Below are 16781 nucleotides of genomic sequence, written 5' to 3'. Positions count from 1 at the left end.
CAGGGGTACACAGTGATCAAATGATTCAGACACACTGTGGTGATACTGATATGGGGCAGGGGTACACAGTGATCAAATGATTCAGACACACTGTGGTGATACTGATATGGGGCAGGGGTACACAGTGATCAAATGATTCAGACACACTGTGGTGATACTGATATGGGGCAGGGGTACACAGTGATCAAATGATTCAGACACACTGTGGTGATACTGATATGGGGCAGGGGTACACAGTGATCAAATGATTCAGACACACTGTGGTGATACTGATATGGGGCAGGGGTACACAGTGATCAAATGATTCAGACACACTGTGGTGATACTGATATGGGGCAGGGGTACACAGTGATCAAATGATTCAGACACACTGTGGTGCTACTGATATGGGGCAGGGGTACACAGTGATCAAATGATTCAGACACACTGTGGTGATACTGATATGGGGCAGGGGTACACAGTGATCAAATGATTCAGACACACTGTGGTGATACTGATATGGGGCAGGGGTACACAGTGATCAAATGATTCAGACACACTGTGGTGATACTGATATGGGGCAGGGGTACACAGTGATCAAATGATTCAGACACACTGTGGTGATACTGATATGGGGCAGGGGTACACAGTGATCAAATGATTCAGACACACTGTGATAATACTGATATGGGGCAGTGGTACACTGTGATCAAATTACTCAGATACACTGTGGTGATACTGATGGAGTGGAGGAATAACAGAGCGATTAGGGAACTGGGTCGGTGACTCCAAGGTTATGGGGTCGATTCCCACTGCGGTTGTACCCTTCAGTGAAGTACTTAACCTGGACTGCCTCAGTAAATATCCATCTGTATAAATGGACTGTACGTGCACAGAATGTGATGTGTGTTGTGTCCCTCCGCATGAGGGCGGCTGCTCAAGTCCCAAAATGTAAAAACGATAAATGGTGATATATACCCCAGAGAGCACCGGTGACTTTTTTTATTTTAGGGGCTGCTGATTTGATCAATGAGTCGAATGAAACCCCCGATGGTTATCCAGGCCCTACGACCAGAGGGCCATTTGTGCAGCACTGTGCCCGGCCAGGACTGATGGAGCCATTCCTTCCCGTTTGACTTGCCAGCTCAGCTGACTTATTAAACCCACACAGCGGAGCCTGTGGAAGCCCGAGAGTCTCTTAACTGTGGAAGAGGATCAATCAAATCCCCCAGAGGGGCCGCTCCCGGGGCCCCCGCCGCTGCTCAGCCGAGCGCGGGAGTCCAGCGCTGCGAAACACGGGGCCCGGGGGGCGCGACCCCCAACCCCCGCAGGCGCAAAATCCCCCTCTGAGCGCTATCACGGGGGATGGATCACAGGGAGGGGTGGAAGGGTGCCCAGGGTCTCTCAGCCTCCTCTGAGACTGGAGCGATACGGGGTGGCCGTTTCCAAAACCTCCTTATAACAGGGCCGCCCCCACCCCCTGTTCATGGATATCTACCGTCCTGTAGGCCTTCGCTCCAACCCTAACGAAGCACACCCCACTCAACAGCTAGAGAGCTTGCTGAGCCGCTAATAGGTAGTGTCAGGTGTTTCGAAATAAGGGTTGAAGTGGAAACCTACAGGAAGGCAGATCTCCGGGGGAACAGGGCTGGGCCCGGCCTTAAGGCTTGAGAGAGCCCCTCCCTCGCCCACGGCTCCGTAAGGAATCCCAGAAATGACGTCGCCCTCACGGCCGGGAACCTAATCTTTCACATCAGGGGAACGGCGCACCTCCGCGACCGCCGAATACCAGGGGCGGGGTTCCTGCGGCGCGGGGCGCGTGGGCGCGAGATGGGCGCAGGATAGCGTGCCGGCTCAGGTGTTTGGGAGGTGGGTTCGCTGCAGGTCCCGACTCGCTGAGTCGCAGCCGCTCGCTGTTTACGGTCCGCCCCGCTCCCGGGGCACTGACGCATCCGAAAATCCCCCCCCCTCCCCCCCCCCCGACCCTGCACAGCCGCGTCCCACGTCCTGAATCACGGCCGACTGATCCGGCTGAATCCGCACCACGCAGCAGGTATTCCAATCAGCCCGATCTGTCTCGCCCGCTCTCTCAACGCAGCCCCACTAAACCGCACAATAAACCATGCAGCCTCCCTTTGTCAAGCTAATTCAAATGATATTTAATGCATGAACAAGGACAATAAAGCTAGCTGGGTTTATTGAGGATAACAAAAAAAGTAAACAACGAAGAAGAAGAAGAGAGATCTTTTCACTTTGATGAGGCGTAAAGCAAACTCCTGCCCAGGACCGACGCGCCCGGCATCCCGCCCCACAAATGTGATTATAATTTTAATCAGAAAACGTCCAGGCAGATCTCCACCATTTCAGAGATGGCAGACGCTTCCATTATCTCTCTTCCAACAGATGCCATGTTGAAACGGATGACGAGTATCCCAGGATGAACCCGCCTCTCGGTCAAGCTGTTTGCAGCAAAGCCTGCACGGATATCGAACCGACGGCTCTTGTGCTTCAACGCTCTAATAAAGCACGCGAGTGGGAGGACCAGTACATCAAGACCGCGGCGGAAGGGCCCGGAATTTCCGACGTCTTCGAGCGCAAACAGTGATGCAGGGCGGATGACAGCTAATGCACCCAAAGCAGAACAGGAAATGACCTTTAAGCAGGAAGGAGCTATTACTCGCGAAAAAGCACAAAGTAAACATTGTGTTCATTCCTTCTGTCGCATCGCCGTGGAATTAGCATATAATCATGGCTCTCGCTCCCATGTGTCTATCACTTGGGGTGAGAAACAAGCTGTGTATTCTATGAAGTCTTCTTTCTGAGAAGCGCGAGGTCTGAGCCTATTACTTACAGCGCGGCTTTATTTTCACAGCCAGTGGTCGGACATTCCTCACAGGGCCGGCCAAAAACCTGTCCAAACCGGCTGCTTACTTCCAGGGCTGAAATTTTTATAAGGGCTTTATCCTGAAAGGCTGCCAGCGAACGGCAACCAGGCATCGGGAAAAGGGTTCCGGAATGTTCTGGAACTCCAAACGCGCCCCGTGTGGGCGAGGGAACACGGATATGGGTGGTGGTGGTGGGGGGGGGGGGGGGTCAGGGGTTCTTATTACACCTGCGAGAACTTAAAAACAGGGCCTGGGGAGGTGGAGACAAAAGGGCTGCCCAACGTCTCCATCAGCCCGCTGTGCTACGCTGGGAAGCGCCGCTGGTCCAGGTGGAGGCGGACTGCCGCGCGCGGACTGAGCCCGGTCCCCGAGGGGGAGCACTTCCTGCTGTCAATCACCAGGGCCCCAGAGGGCATCAACAGCTAAAGACATTCTGGTAACTTCGGTGATTCCCCGAATTGTGGCGCAGTGCACTGGAAGATTAAATTAACTGGCCCCGTCCAAACGAACAGACAGGCTAAAATCACTACACTGCGAGCTGTCACTCACGTGGAGAGCCATCGCATCAAGGTGAGGCCGTTTCTAATATCACTTAGAGGAAGAACAGATTAAAGTTTAAAGGCTCGGCTCAGGGAACCGCAGCCGAGCACCCCTCCCCCCCCCATTACTGCCTGACTGCCTCTTGGACAGATAGGAGATTTAGCTGCAAACCACCAGAATAGCAGCAAGCTTCAAAAAAGGCTTCCCGCTGCTCGGGCCTCATGGGAAATGCATTAGCCGCGATGGTCGCCGCGCCGCAGGATGAAAGCCGGGCTCGTCTCGCATCGCGTCACGCGTTTCTACACGCGAGCAGAACGGAGACGGGAAAAAAGGAGAGGATCTGAATCTTTGCTTACTTCAATGCTCATTAATGACTTAATTACCCTTACGGGCATTTAGTGTTTCTTTAATCAAGCGGCGAGGAAGGTTAAGCTGCAATAGGGGGAAAAAAACGGCTCCTGGTCTTATAAGAGGGCGAGCCGTCTCTGCCACGGGGGCTGACTGGAAGGACCCAAATAGCAAAAAGGCATTTAGAATGGAGAAACGACTCCGGGATGGGACGCCAGCTCCAGACCCCAGGCTCCTAACGCACAGGGGCAAAAAAGCAGCAGCGCGCACAAACACGTGGGGCCTAATCCTCACGCAGCCTAACCACCTTAACCACCCACACAAATGGGCCGGCCATTATGTGATTACAGAAATCACTTCATTGTGCCTGTACTTACGCAACGGCACAGGGCCATTTGCTTTAATTCCCCCCGCGGCTTCGACTCCGCAGAGGACCCGTCCCGGTCTGTGGGGGGGGGGGGGGGGCAGCGGTCTATGACACAAGGGCGGTGACTAAGGGCTACGCTAAGGGCCCCTCAGCCGCCATTAGAGCGAACAAACAGAGGACCCCTGACATCAGAGGGCGCACACTTCTGTGACACACACGCAGCTTGAGCATTAGGTAGAAGGTTCTGGATGGTTTCTGAGCCCGGATGACTCGCCCAGCTTGCTGTGTAATTGCCGTTTCCCTTTCAGCCAGGAAAGCGGGGAAGCCCCGTATTATTAAAGCTGTTGTGTACCGCCGCTGAGAGCCGACCCTGGCCCCGTCCCGTCCTTTAAAAGCGCCGCTCGCGTTCCAGCGGTGACAGGACGCTGACGGGGACGGAGCGGCGGGCGCCGCGGGACTGGCAGGAGGGCGGGCCGCCCGCCGCGGCGGGATCCCCCGAAACCCGTCCCCCCCGGCCCGAACGCAGGCGGACGAGACGTGACCCCCTCTTCACAAATCGGCCCCGAGCCGCGGAGCAGAGGCACTGAGCCGCGCAGCGACAGCCTTTCATTCCGCACGCCAAACGCTGGGCGTCCGCTCTCAGCGCTTTAGCATGCGGGCCGCATCGCTCTCCTCTTCATCCCGCCGCTCTCTCACTCCAATGCACACACTCCACCGCTCAGGGCAACAGGTAGGACAAAACAACAAGGCTGGCGCTGACTTTGTTTCTGCACGGATGCAAATCCAGCACCGGAGCTCTGCACTGTAAACAAAGTGATCAAGAGCCTCGTCGAAACGTTCCTCTGCCCCGTTGTTCGAACGGCCCGAGGGTCGTCGGGGGAAACGAGCGAGCCTTAAACGACGCGGGGATGCTTTTTCACGGTTTGAACTCGAGGGGCCTTAATTAAGAGATCAGGCGTGGGGGCTCCTGGCCTAGCCGGGCCATTAGTTCAAACTGTGGCGTATCCCAGTCCATTCACTCTCTGCGGCTGGATTCACGGCCCGCTTAAATGGATTAGGAGATTTTCCAGCAGGCTTAACCAAGCCCCCAGGCTGCGCTCCTAAATCAGACGCTCCGCTGTTTGAACAAGTGAGGAGGTACCAAAGTGCCTTTAATAGTGTGCCATTACTTCAGCAGCCCCTGACAGCTCCCAGCTCCAGAAAAATTCATCTGGGGGTCATCTGGTCCCCTGAGGCTCATTTCACTGGCCCCCCTCCCTACAGCCCTGCGCAGCCCGAGCCCGAGCCTCACCGGCGGTGCAGCAGTATTAGGGCTGGGAGGGAGGACGGGACTGGGGGTGCCTCTGGGGCCACTGGGCCATTTCGAGGCTGCAGGGAATGGGAAGGTAGCAGGGAAGCACAAAGTAAAGGCCTGAGCTCACGCCTATGACTGGAGCTCAGCCAATGAGACCTCGCAAACTCAGGGGTGGGGGCTGTGCCTCTGACTCGAAGTTAACCAATCAGAAACAGGATGACTCCGTTAGAAAATGGTTTTGTTGGCAGTTTTAGGACCAAGCTAGGAGAAACGTAGCAGATTTGGTGCTCAGCTCACCATGGCCATGGCCAGACGGTCAAACTCGTACCAACGGAAAACCAGAGTTCCACTGCTTTTGACCAGCCTCACATGACTTAGTCCTGGTGAACTAAGTGCTTCTGCATTTAGACACCCAAACTAAAACATAAATAAAAGCACACAAACTTCAACCTAAGCCCAGCACTGCAGGAACTGGGCTAATATAAATGCCACTTATAGGCATCACAATCCCTTGGAGATCACAGCATGGCTTGCTTCATGGCAAAATATATTAAATCTGAGATGACTCAGCGTTAATTCAACAACAGTAAAAACATGGCAAAGCCATGAGTGTCAGACAGTTATGCCATGCGCCTGAAGGCTAGCTGCAGAAGCACAACCCCTGACCGGGCTCTTTTTTTTTTTTTTTGAAGGGAGGTATTTGTTTTCAACTATTTTAGTGGGATATTGAGCGGTTCGGCACAAAGGTTCTGGGCACTTTGTCTTCTCTTTACCTTAAGTATATCAATAGCACAGAGAGAAATCATTTCTGAAGGCTGGAACCGTGCCACAAGCAGCCCGGACACTTTGTTCATCTATCACGGAGCGGCAGCCTCTCTGTAAAACAGGATGCTCAGAAGGCTCAGAACAGGAGCCGCACAAACCCCATCTTGACAGTTCAGCAGTGACGGCCATTTTCTATTAAGCACTTAATTGGCCGACATCTAATTCTACTGGAGAGTACGTCATTAGCAATTAATTAGTCATTAAAATGACAAATAAACATCTGTGTACCTGCTCAAGTACTAAAGCTAATGCTCAGCAGTGGCCTAACGCAAGTACGATCGCACAGAGCAGCTACGCCAGAGCGGAGCATAAAATGAATGGGGCTTGTCAAATAACTGACAACATTTAGCGGGTATGTAATAGACCTCTGGGACCGACCGAACGGCAATGAAGTGTTCTTTACACACGGGCGAGCCCGCGGCGGCGGCGGGGGGGAACCTGCGGCGGCGGCGCGTGCCCCTGCTCAGAGACGGAGACGAGCAGCGGAGACCCCCGCCCCCGGACGAGCGCCCCCCGCGCACCCCCCCCCACGCGCCCCCACATCCTCCGCCTCTCGCTAAGTGCTGTCGGCGCGGGTGTGACAGGTAGGCGGCCGAGGAGGCTAACGTCTCATTCCGAATGGCGCTTGGCACCGGCAACCTTTACGTCAGCTCGGATGCATCCGGACGCAAATGCAAACGCTGAGTGACAGCAATACTGGGGGGGGGGGTTAGCGAGGGGGGGTTCTGGAATGAGCTGCTGCAGCTCTGCCTCGTCTGACAAATTGTGCCGCGGCCACTTAACGGAAGAGAGCTGCTTGGTGGTAATTGCGTCGCGTTTGCGAGAAAGACTGATAATGGAGCCCAACCGGGTACTTGCTTCGATTGGAGCCATTACCGCAGACCCAACCACCAGACCAGGCGCATCTTTTACGCAAGGTCATCAGAAACGAGCCCAAAACCGAGCATCCGCCTCGCAAAATTCGCCCGTCTTCACGCGCAGGGGAAATTAATTCCCAAACATCTCCTTCCCCGATGAATATATTCATAGCATCCAGAAAACGCTGCATATATTAGTGCCTGGCAGGCAGCTTTCCTTTCGGGAATTACAGAATTCATTTCATATCGCGCCCGTGCCAGTCAGTCACATGCCTCCAGCCTCCCTTTGTTACCAGGGGAGAGATGGGTTACCTCCCCGTCGCGGGACTTGCATTAACCCATTTCGGGCTAATTCCTCCCGAAGAGAGGGGCGCTTGTACTGCGGAACGCGGCCGCTGACGTGATTACCAGCGGCCTGCTGCCTAAATGGCGGCGCACGTGCCACTGAGACGCAGGCGGTTACGCTGACAGTCCTTTGTGCGTCTGAGCAAGCTCGGTTACTGAGGGGCAGGGGCACAGGGGATGAGCAGGCTTTTTTGAGCCTCTGCTCTCCTGTGGCGGCTGTAGTGCTGCTGCTGTGAACTGGGCTGCTTGTTGGAGGTGCTGCATGGAAGAAAAAAAAAAAAAAAAAAAACCAAGGAGCAATTTCATATTCAAGCTCAACTTGAACAGGGTTCAAATCCAATGTTTTATTTCTAGTTTTATATTCTGCTGTTTATTTCTTGGGGAGAAAACATGCAAACTGCCGACCGGAGGGGAGTTGGGTTGATCTGTTCGTCTGGCAGTGTTTTTTTAATCAATGCATCTGTCAATGTGTTGAGAAATGCAATAAAATGCTTCTTGTCTGCAACAAATTGCAGTTGCTTCATTTTACGGTTAATGCTCACTTTTTCCCCCCACTAAACTTGTCTTCCTGACATCTCAATCTACTTCGGAGAGAAAAAATATTAAATCTGTAAGGTGCGTTATTTCTCATTTCGCTGTGCTGCAAAGTCAAATTAAAATGTGCTCCTATAAAAGTGACTCCCTGTAATGACAAGACGAAATGAAGTATTCAGATGTCATCAGAATATATTAAAACCAAAAACTTCCAAATGATTTGCTTCATAAGTATTCAACCCCTTTGCAATCTACTTTGGGGCAGTCACATTCCATTTTCTTGAAAAATCACAATGAAAACATTAACACGGTCCACCTGTGCTTATTTTTAATCGAAATGCGTTCAGCTGCATGACTGCAGAAGAAGTATCAGTGACTTTGTTAGGTCTCAGAGCAGACCAGATCAGTCTTGCTGACCTGAAGACCAGGGAGGGAACTAGGAGATGAAGTTGTTAGTGGAGGCGAAAAGCTGGTAATAAGGTTATGAGCTTGGCAAAGCTTCGGACCTTCCTATAGGAGCACCGTTAAGTTCACAAAATTGATGAAATATGGCTGAGATAATACCGAGATCAGGTCGTCATACCAAGAGGCCAGCTACAACACTAACAAGAGTTACACAGCTCATTGTCTGAAATGGGAGACCGTCCAGAAAACAGTTTCTGCAGCACTTCCAGATGTGTCCTCTTTGGAAGAGTGGCTAGACAGCAGACAATTCTGAGAAAGCCCAACAGTAAGTCTTGCCAGGAGTTTGCTAGAAGCCATGCGACGGACCCCGAGGCCTTCTGGAAGAAGACCGATTTCTTTGGCCTGAAAGCAAACCATGTGTTTGATGCAAACCAAACACAGCTCATCGCCCAAGTAACAACATCCATCCCATCAAGCATGACAGCATCATGCTGAGGGATTGCTACTTAGCGGGAGGAACAGGAAAGCTTGCTTCCATCAAGGGCAAGAGGGAAAGAGCCAAATACAAGCAGAGATTCATGTTCCAAGAGGAGAATGACCCAAAGCACATGGCAAAAGCTACAAAGGAATGCCCTAAAACCAAGAAGGACAGTATTCTGGAAATAACCGGCCAAAACCTAGACTTAAAATCCATTGAAAATCAGTAGCATGAGCTAGAAATCACTATCCACTCACACTCTCTGTCTAGCACTGTCAGAGCTGGAGCAAATCTGCATGGACGAATGGGCAAAAAATCCTAAATCTAAATGTGCAAAGCTCATTCGGACACGCCCGAGAAAACTCAGAGCTGTAATTACTGCCAAAGGCAATATCGACTAGGGGGGATACATTAGCAAATGAGAAATAAGTCTTTCATTTTTTAAGAAAATGTTGGAAAAAAACATCACATTTATTGTATTGGTGAAGGAAGAAAATATTCAATTAAAGTTTTAAGGTGCAGCAGTACAAAATGTTCAATGTTCTCTCTCTCTCTTTCCCTCCAGTCTTCTCTCTCTCTCACACACACACACACATCTTCCCTATTTTTATGTTTGTGCTCTTGCTCAAATGACGCAGTGACAAGTCATAACCCTGCTGTGAAGCCCATCGAGTCCACATCACCGCAGAGCAGACGGTGAACTGAACTCTCAGTGCAGTATGAAAGTTTTCAGAAGACACTGGGTGCCATAGCTAAGAATGCTTTTCATTCACCAAGGACAGAGTTCTTTATGGGTTTTAGTCACACCAATTACAGCCTCAACTGCCTCCTGATGAAAAATGGGCTGACACAGAAATACAGTTAAAGGAGGCAGGAACTGTTCTTCTGTTTATAACTAACGCGGCACGGCCGGATTTTACCACTCACGGGAACGTGCAACAATAGAAGAGCAGCCAGAGCACTGAGAATACTGAGAACTTCCTTGAGAACAGCCATCCCACCATTGCCTCATTTCATTGCAACACTGTGGCGGTTTAAGGAAATGGCTGAATTGTGCATTATGCATATTACACCTCAGGACTGGAAAAGCCTCGGGTAAGGAAAGGCTGTTGAAATATTCAAATACAGAATGCCAGGAGGACAGACAATTTAGGCCAATTCAACACACTATCAACCAAATGGTTAACAGTTAACAGGTTAACCGTATATACTGTATCAATGCCTACAAAATCGGGAACGGATTTTATGAATCACCAGCATTTCTAGGACAAACTGTTTTTAAATATGTTCTGGGCAAATGCCGCTAGTTAATTTTTTATTTTTGCAGCTCAATGATAATCTTTTCTTACACCCAAGAGACACACGCACACGTAGACACACAGTATTTTGTTCATTTATCATGTGCAGATTGGACACAGTGGTATCAATCGTTTGCTGAAGTCAACACACAAAGCATGTCATCAGCTGTTTTAAAAGTCATGACTCTTAAAATAATGACATGTATTTGTAGGAACAGCACTCTCAGGGAACCTCACAGAGCTAAAGAAGATGGCCTCTCCCAGCCACCGGAAGAGCATTGTGGGAAGCTGGGTGCCTATGAACTATGAACCCAGAGAGGGAGAAGTTTTGGTAAGAGGCTTTGTACATTTGTGAAAAGAAAACATCAGGCAAAAAAATCTGTTAGGAGATATCTTTCAGTACTGAACTATCCACACAGTGCTCATTTTAAAGGCAGATAACGGATGTACATGCTTGCCAGTGAAAACATTTTTATAACAGAGTTGCACAATAACTACATATTTCAGATGTCTGTGGGTTATTGTACAAGCCATATGATTCGGGAGAGAAAATGAAATCAAAAGTACCACAGCATCAAAAACAGCAGCCTCTGTATATCTTCTGCTTTTATCACTAGACAAAGCCTTCCGTAATTAAATAAATGATAACGAAGCACCCAATGTTGGACCCAGATAGAGCCTGTGAGCGTTGGGCAGTAATGGCTGTGCATGTAGTACAGGCTGCCTCCATTAGAGGACTCTGCCTGGCTCTGGACTTCACAGTCATTCAAACTGAAAACAGGCCCCTGTGGACAAAACATCCTTGGGTCCGTTTCCGCTTGCCGAATGCAACCGCTCCGCTCCCTCTCTAACCCTTCAGAGCCCTCACACCGTGTGAAGGCTCACGTCTCCGGACACTGAGCCACACCCCTTCCGCTCGCCACGCCCTTCCTTCGCACCCAGGAGGCCGACGAGGGTGACGGAGAAGAGATGGGGCTTCGGGGGTGTGCGTCAGAGCGAGCTCTTGTTTGAGTTATAACTAAAAACAGAAATGAGCACCACGGATTCGACTGCGGCTCAAGCATCTGCATTCAACACGACGGCGGGACAACCCGGTTACACAGCATCAAAGAAAGAACCATTCAATAAAGCATTTAAACCGCTTTCTTCACATTTAACCACTACATACACCACCAATGTTTACACATCTATATACTGTATATATCAACGTACTAGCTGTTCCATTTTTAGCAAGCAGTAATAAAGAGGCTTTCCATTAACCGTGACAGATATGAAAAACCCTATGGACAGAAAGGCCAATGAGGAACCGCAGAGGTGCAGAAGGCAACCAAGGTAAACACCTTTGCTGAAGGCAGGCTTTGCTTCATATGAATGCAGGCTGGTGGGGACTGCTGGGAAGAATGGGCGCTTTATGGAGGGGAACAGAGATGTGCTGTTATCAAGGGCGGGGGGGCGCGCGGGGGGCGCTGAGCCAGCCCGCAGCATGCTTCCACACTGCTCTCCATCCAATCCCCAGACCGGCCCCGGGGCCCCGCGAGGCTGTGAGGGGGACGCGTGCAGAAAGGTGAAGTGGGCCTCACGCCCGCCGACCGGCTCGCAGGGACGGTCCCTGAATCCCGGGCCCCCCCCCCCATGCTAAAGCCGTGTAACCCCCGACCGCAACCACGCCGGTGACCGCGGCGGAGTCGACCACGTCACGCCCGCTCGCCGCCTGGTCGGTAACGGGGGGGGGGTGCGTCGTCCCGCACACGTGCACTCACGCGTTTGAGCGCTTATCCGGGGGACAGATTATTCTGACGGACTACACACCACACGCTCTCTCGGCCTGTCATCACTCAACGCGTTTAGCGTTCCGAAGAAAGAAATGATTTTTAAAAAAAGGCTCCTTGGCTGGAATCCTGAAGAGCAGGAGATTTCCCAAAAGCCATCGCGTAGGAGCCAGGGTGCAGCAGAGCGCTGCCCATGTCCATGCTTTCCAGGGGCCTCAGATTTGTCATCTCTCATTACATCTGTACTGATGATTTGATTAAATACATTCAGTGGAACAGGGATGAGATCAAGAGAGCCGAGTAGTAAACAGCTCATTATACAATCTGCTCATGCAGTGGAATAAAGCTGCTTCCTTCATGCATTCACTTAATCTTGACAGATTTACTCCACTACAGCGCACTGCAAAAATGCCCAAGCTTCCCGTTGGATAATTCAGTCACTGAAGCGGATTAACACACAACTTAAACTGCACTGCCTGGATCTAAAAGAAACAGCTGAAGGGGAAAAAGCCAATTAGAAAAAAAAAAGAAAAAAAGAAGAGAGTCTGAGAAAGTGCTTTTGCACCTCTATCATGATATCAAACAGATGGCCACGTGTGAAAAACACAAAGTGCTAGCTGAAACACTTAAAAAAAGGGGAGATGCTTTAGAGAGGAAAAGTACTCCGTGTTGAATTGCCACCCCTGGCTGCTTTCATGCAGCCGATCCAAAGGCACCTCAGTCTGGAGAAGCGGCTGGACCATATCGGTCCCCAAGCGCCCACGCCCTGAGCCAGCCACAGGAGAACAGGCCCCCAGCCGAGCCCAGGTCCTCCAGGGCCTCTCCCTACATGCAGCCCCGGGGAGTCTATCCGAGCCACGGCTGCGCTCGCTTTGAGTTTGGAGAGGTTTAGGCTGTCAAATGTGACGTGACATATCCTTACAATGAGCTAAATAAATAAATATTTGACTCAATTTTTCATTTATTTGAACTGTCTGATGTTCAAAGGTCTCAGTGAGACAGGGGGAGGGGAACGTGGGATCTGTGCTTTTCATAAAACCGGCTGGGAGGGAAAAAAAAGTATATCACCATGGCAATCTTTTTGATCTATTCAGTCAGACACCCAACACAGGTTGGTGTCCCTCTATATCTGGTGCTCAGCGACAGATGGCTGGGTATTTCAGACGAGCTCGCACAATGCCGCTCAGCTATCAGCTCTGAACTTTCGCAGACGGGCGATACGGAACGCAGAGGCTCCGGAGCCTTCCCTGACTGACGGGGCAAGCGGCGCTTTGGCTGCGCTCGCTCAGACCCGCTTCCTGTTTTCCCGCTCGTTCGGCCAATCAGGGAGCGGCCTCGGCGAGGAACGGAAAGATCGACTGATAGGCCCAAACCGGACGGGGCGCTGAACAGAGGTATGCGCCTTTGTTTGGCCGGCTATTGTGACGCCAACTGGCCACGTTTCCCAAAACTCGCAGAGCATGAAACCATTCTGTGCATCACCCTCATAACTACAGTGCAAGGACAGTGACTCAGCTCCAGTGGTGGTGTTGTACTGGTTGCAATATTGCAATATGATAATAATTGAATGCACTTATAATCCCAAAGCTTTACAGTAAAAGGAGGAAATACCACTTTTGGCACCCACCCTGCAACAAGCGATAATCACTATAGTGCAAAAAATCAAAAATAAAATTTTATTACATATTTTTCACTGTAAGGTGCAACCGTGCATTTCTTGCATCACCCAAAGCCAGTTAGTGAGGCAGTGAGGCACGATCGTTTAAAATCCCAGAGAAGAAAAAACAGCTTATGACACTGCAAGCAAGACAGCTGACACTAGTGACAGTGAGGGACGACGTGTGCCTGTTTTTAAAGCCAGCGAAGCTTAATAAATCCAGTTTCCTGAACCCAGAACATGAGCCCTGCAGCGGACTGAAAGCTGCTCGATACAAAGCTTTTAATTTCAGGTAGTCTGTGAACAGGTGAATCACAGAGGCAGCCTGCTAAAGAGATAGCCTGAAGGTTCCGGCTCCCAAATTGCAAAAACGTCAATAGGACCCCCCCCCCAGCCCCCCGCCCCCTATTACCCCCAGCCCAAATCAGCTCTGAAATGACTGTGCTAATTAAAATGACTTTTCATTGCCTCAAAACGAAAATCAAAAGGCTCTCGGAATAGATTTGTTTTTAAAGAGGAAAAGCAAGCGCATCCTCAGCCGCAGCAGTCTCAGTTCAGCAGGGGCGAGCCGCGACTCCCGCCAGGAACCCTGGAGAAGCCGCCGCCCCCGCCGCTACCCGCCTCAGTGCCGGGGACAGAGACGAAAAGGCCGCCTCCCGAACCGACTGAGAGTCTCCCGAAGCCACGAGTCAGAGAGCGAGCGCGGTCCTGAGCGCGCCCCTGCTGGAGCGGGAGGGAATCCCCACGCAAACGGGGCCAGGGGCCAGAGTGCGGCGTTCGGGCTGACTGGCACACGGGTCCATGCCAAGCTTCCCATTGCTTTCACTCCATTAAACCCCTGTTATTTTAAATCCCTTTTACAGCTGCGGAACGATCCATCCCGCAAAGTACACAGCAGTCCACATCCATCACAGCCCTTCCTCAAGTAAAAGGCACAGGAAAAATGTGAGCGTTTCTCTTCAGTTTCATCCGCGGAAGAAAATGCATCACTTAGGCACAGCGAGCAGTGTTTGACTGAGTAAATGCATTGAGATCCATTTCTCATGCTCTCTCTCACACACACACACACACACACACACACTTTTCACTCTCGCTTGCGCACACTGGTCCTACCTGTTGTCATTGAGCTGTGTGTATCGAGGCTGAGGGTCCGTGTCGCCGTCGTTCACATCGTAGCTGGCCTTGGGGTCCTAGGGGCAGGGAGAAACACACGCCAGGCGTTAGCGCGGCTCGCCCCGGGGTCCTGACGTGTGAACGCACGCCCGTTCTGCGAGGCTCAGACTCACGTAGTTGTCGGCCAGGTCCGGGTGGTTCTTCTCGATCCCGTCGTCCAGGATGGACACCACCACGCCCCGGCCCGTGTAGCCCTGCTCCCAGGCTTCCTTGGCATTCAGGTCTCGACGGCTCGGATTGAACTAGAGAAGAAGAAGGAGGAGGAGGGAAAAAAACTCCATCAGTGAGCGCTCCGCTTTGAAAGCCCATTGGAAGAGAAAGCGTTTGAGCTCCAGCAGCCTCTGACCCCCAGAATCCTTTTCCCCCGCTTCAAAGAAGGGCGCGGCGTGACGGTTTAATCTGCCCGCCACGAGGACAGGTTCTCCCAGGCGCTCCCACCGCTTGGCGGTGTTGAGGGAGAGAGCGCACTTTCCCCACAGAGGTGTCTCTGAAGCTGAAATCAGCCGGCCCACCGAGAGCCGGCCCACCGGCCCACGCCAGGCGCCAACCTTGAGATGGGGCGAGCTCCCAGGAGGCACCGTCTCCCTCTCCGCCGCGCGGGCCTCTACCTGGCCAGACGTGACGGGACATTTACCTGAGCAGAAAATTGAATTTATTCAGTGTGACCCGCCTGGGCCCCTACCTGGCCACCGTGACTCCGGCGCTCCCCCCTGAAGCCTGGAGCCGGGGTCCCGTGAGTGTTCGCTGCAGGGGGAGCGGACGGCGGGGGGAGGAGGTGCGCACCGCCCCGCTGGACGTTAGGGTCCGGGCTGCGGGCTCACTGAGCGACGGTGAGCTGGGGGGGCTCCTGGAGTTCGCCGTTCTCACGCGTGACTGTTTCCACACAGCCAGCTTCCGCTTCCCGCAGAGACGCCTGACGGAAGCTGGAACCGTCCTGACCTGTTTTCTAGCGCCTCGTTATTTTCCGAGCTCCGCCCGTTCTAACGAACGCACAGCAGAGAGCATCTGAACTCTTGGAAGAGTTCAGATCCAAACAAAACGTGAATTTACGACACATGTTGCGGTTTCTTTGGCAGGCGGAACCTGGTCGGCTTTGAAAGCTCACATCTGCTTCACTTCATGGAAATCAACAATCCAATTGTTGTAGTTGTGTGTGTAGTTGTCTCCTCTGATGTTTCATGCCAAAATGTGAATATGTCAAGAAGTCTGCAAAGGCACAGCTGGACACACACATTTAACTTGTTCTAGTCTTCCGACGGGTCTATTGTGGAATCATACTTTAATAAATGGAGAACATTTGTGTTTTCTGGATGCTGATTTAGACTTTGGCCTTTAAAACATACATCGTATACACTCAACCCGGTTCATCGTTTAATTCTCAAATTTGGTGTTGGGGTCCGTAGATAAAGCAAAAGCAATGTTCTTAAAAATCACACCATGTGCTTCTAGACTTCTGTGAAATTTCCCTGCGAGCGTGGGCAGGAGTGCCGCTATAAATATTAATAAGCGAAACGGAGCTCATTTATTTCCTCATCACTGAAGCACTGGCAGGAGAGCCAGGGAAAAGGCGGCAGTGAAACTGAAATGAGGGAGGGGGGGGGGGTGCCCTCTGAGGCCCTGTGCCTACTGCTGTGGCCCTGGTGTGAGGGTGCGCTCCCGGACTACAGCTTCACTAGACCAGGAAGTGGAGTGGCGGCCACCTTTTATGACATCACCGCCTCTGACATGCACTTCTTGCGAACTGGCCAGACTGGCCTGCCACTGCTGGCGGTAGGGGGCAGATAAACTACCAGCACTAATTAGCCTAGCGCTAACTCGCTAACAATGGGCTGTAATGTGGTAACCCAGGGAGGGCACTGAGGCTATTCCACCCAGCCGAGCTCTGAGGCTCCCGCTCGGGTTTCCTCCAGTAAACTGAGCCGTCCCACCCCGGCGCTCGCCTGCCATTGGCCAAGGTTACCCCTCCGACGCGGCCGCTCCAGGGAAGGGCCGAATCGGATCCGCCTAAAGCCAGGGCACCGCCGTCG

At 51.9% G+C, this 16781-nt stretch overlaps 1 protein-coding gene across 7 annotated transcripts in view; it reads right to left on the bottom strand.

Moving 5' to 3' along the window:
• The window catches only part of furina (furin (paired basic amino acid cleaving enzyme) a), a 106414-nt gene that overhangs the window by 26862 nt on the left and 62771 nt on the right, over nucleotides 1-16781 (bottom strand). For all 7 annotated transcript variants that reach the window (XM_035419291.1, XM_035419290.1, XM_035419288.1 and 4 more), the window contains exons 5-6: nucleotides 14868-14996; nucleotides 14695-14771 (exon numbers count right to left, since the gene is read on the bottom strand). In XM_035419291.1, the coding sequence (XP_035275182.1) occupies nucleotides 14695-14771; nucleotides 14868-14996 (206 nt within the window). The remainder of the gene's footprint in view (nucleotides 1-14694; nucleotides 14772-14867; nucleotides 14997-16781) is intronic.

This window comes from Anguilla anguilla, chromosome 5 (genome assembly GCF_013347855.1).
Source record: "Anguilla anguilla isolate fAngAng1 chromosome 5, fAngAng1.pri, whole genome shotgun sequence".
NCBI classification, from domain to species: domain Eukaryota; kingdom Metazoa; phylum Chordata; class Actinopteri; order Anguilliformes; family Anguillidae; genus Anguilla; species Anguilla anguilla.
Note: the sequence above shows the minus strand (reverse complement) of the source record. Positions and strands in the feature narration are given on the sequence as shown.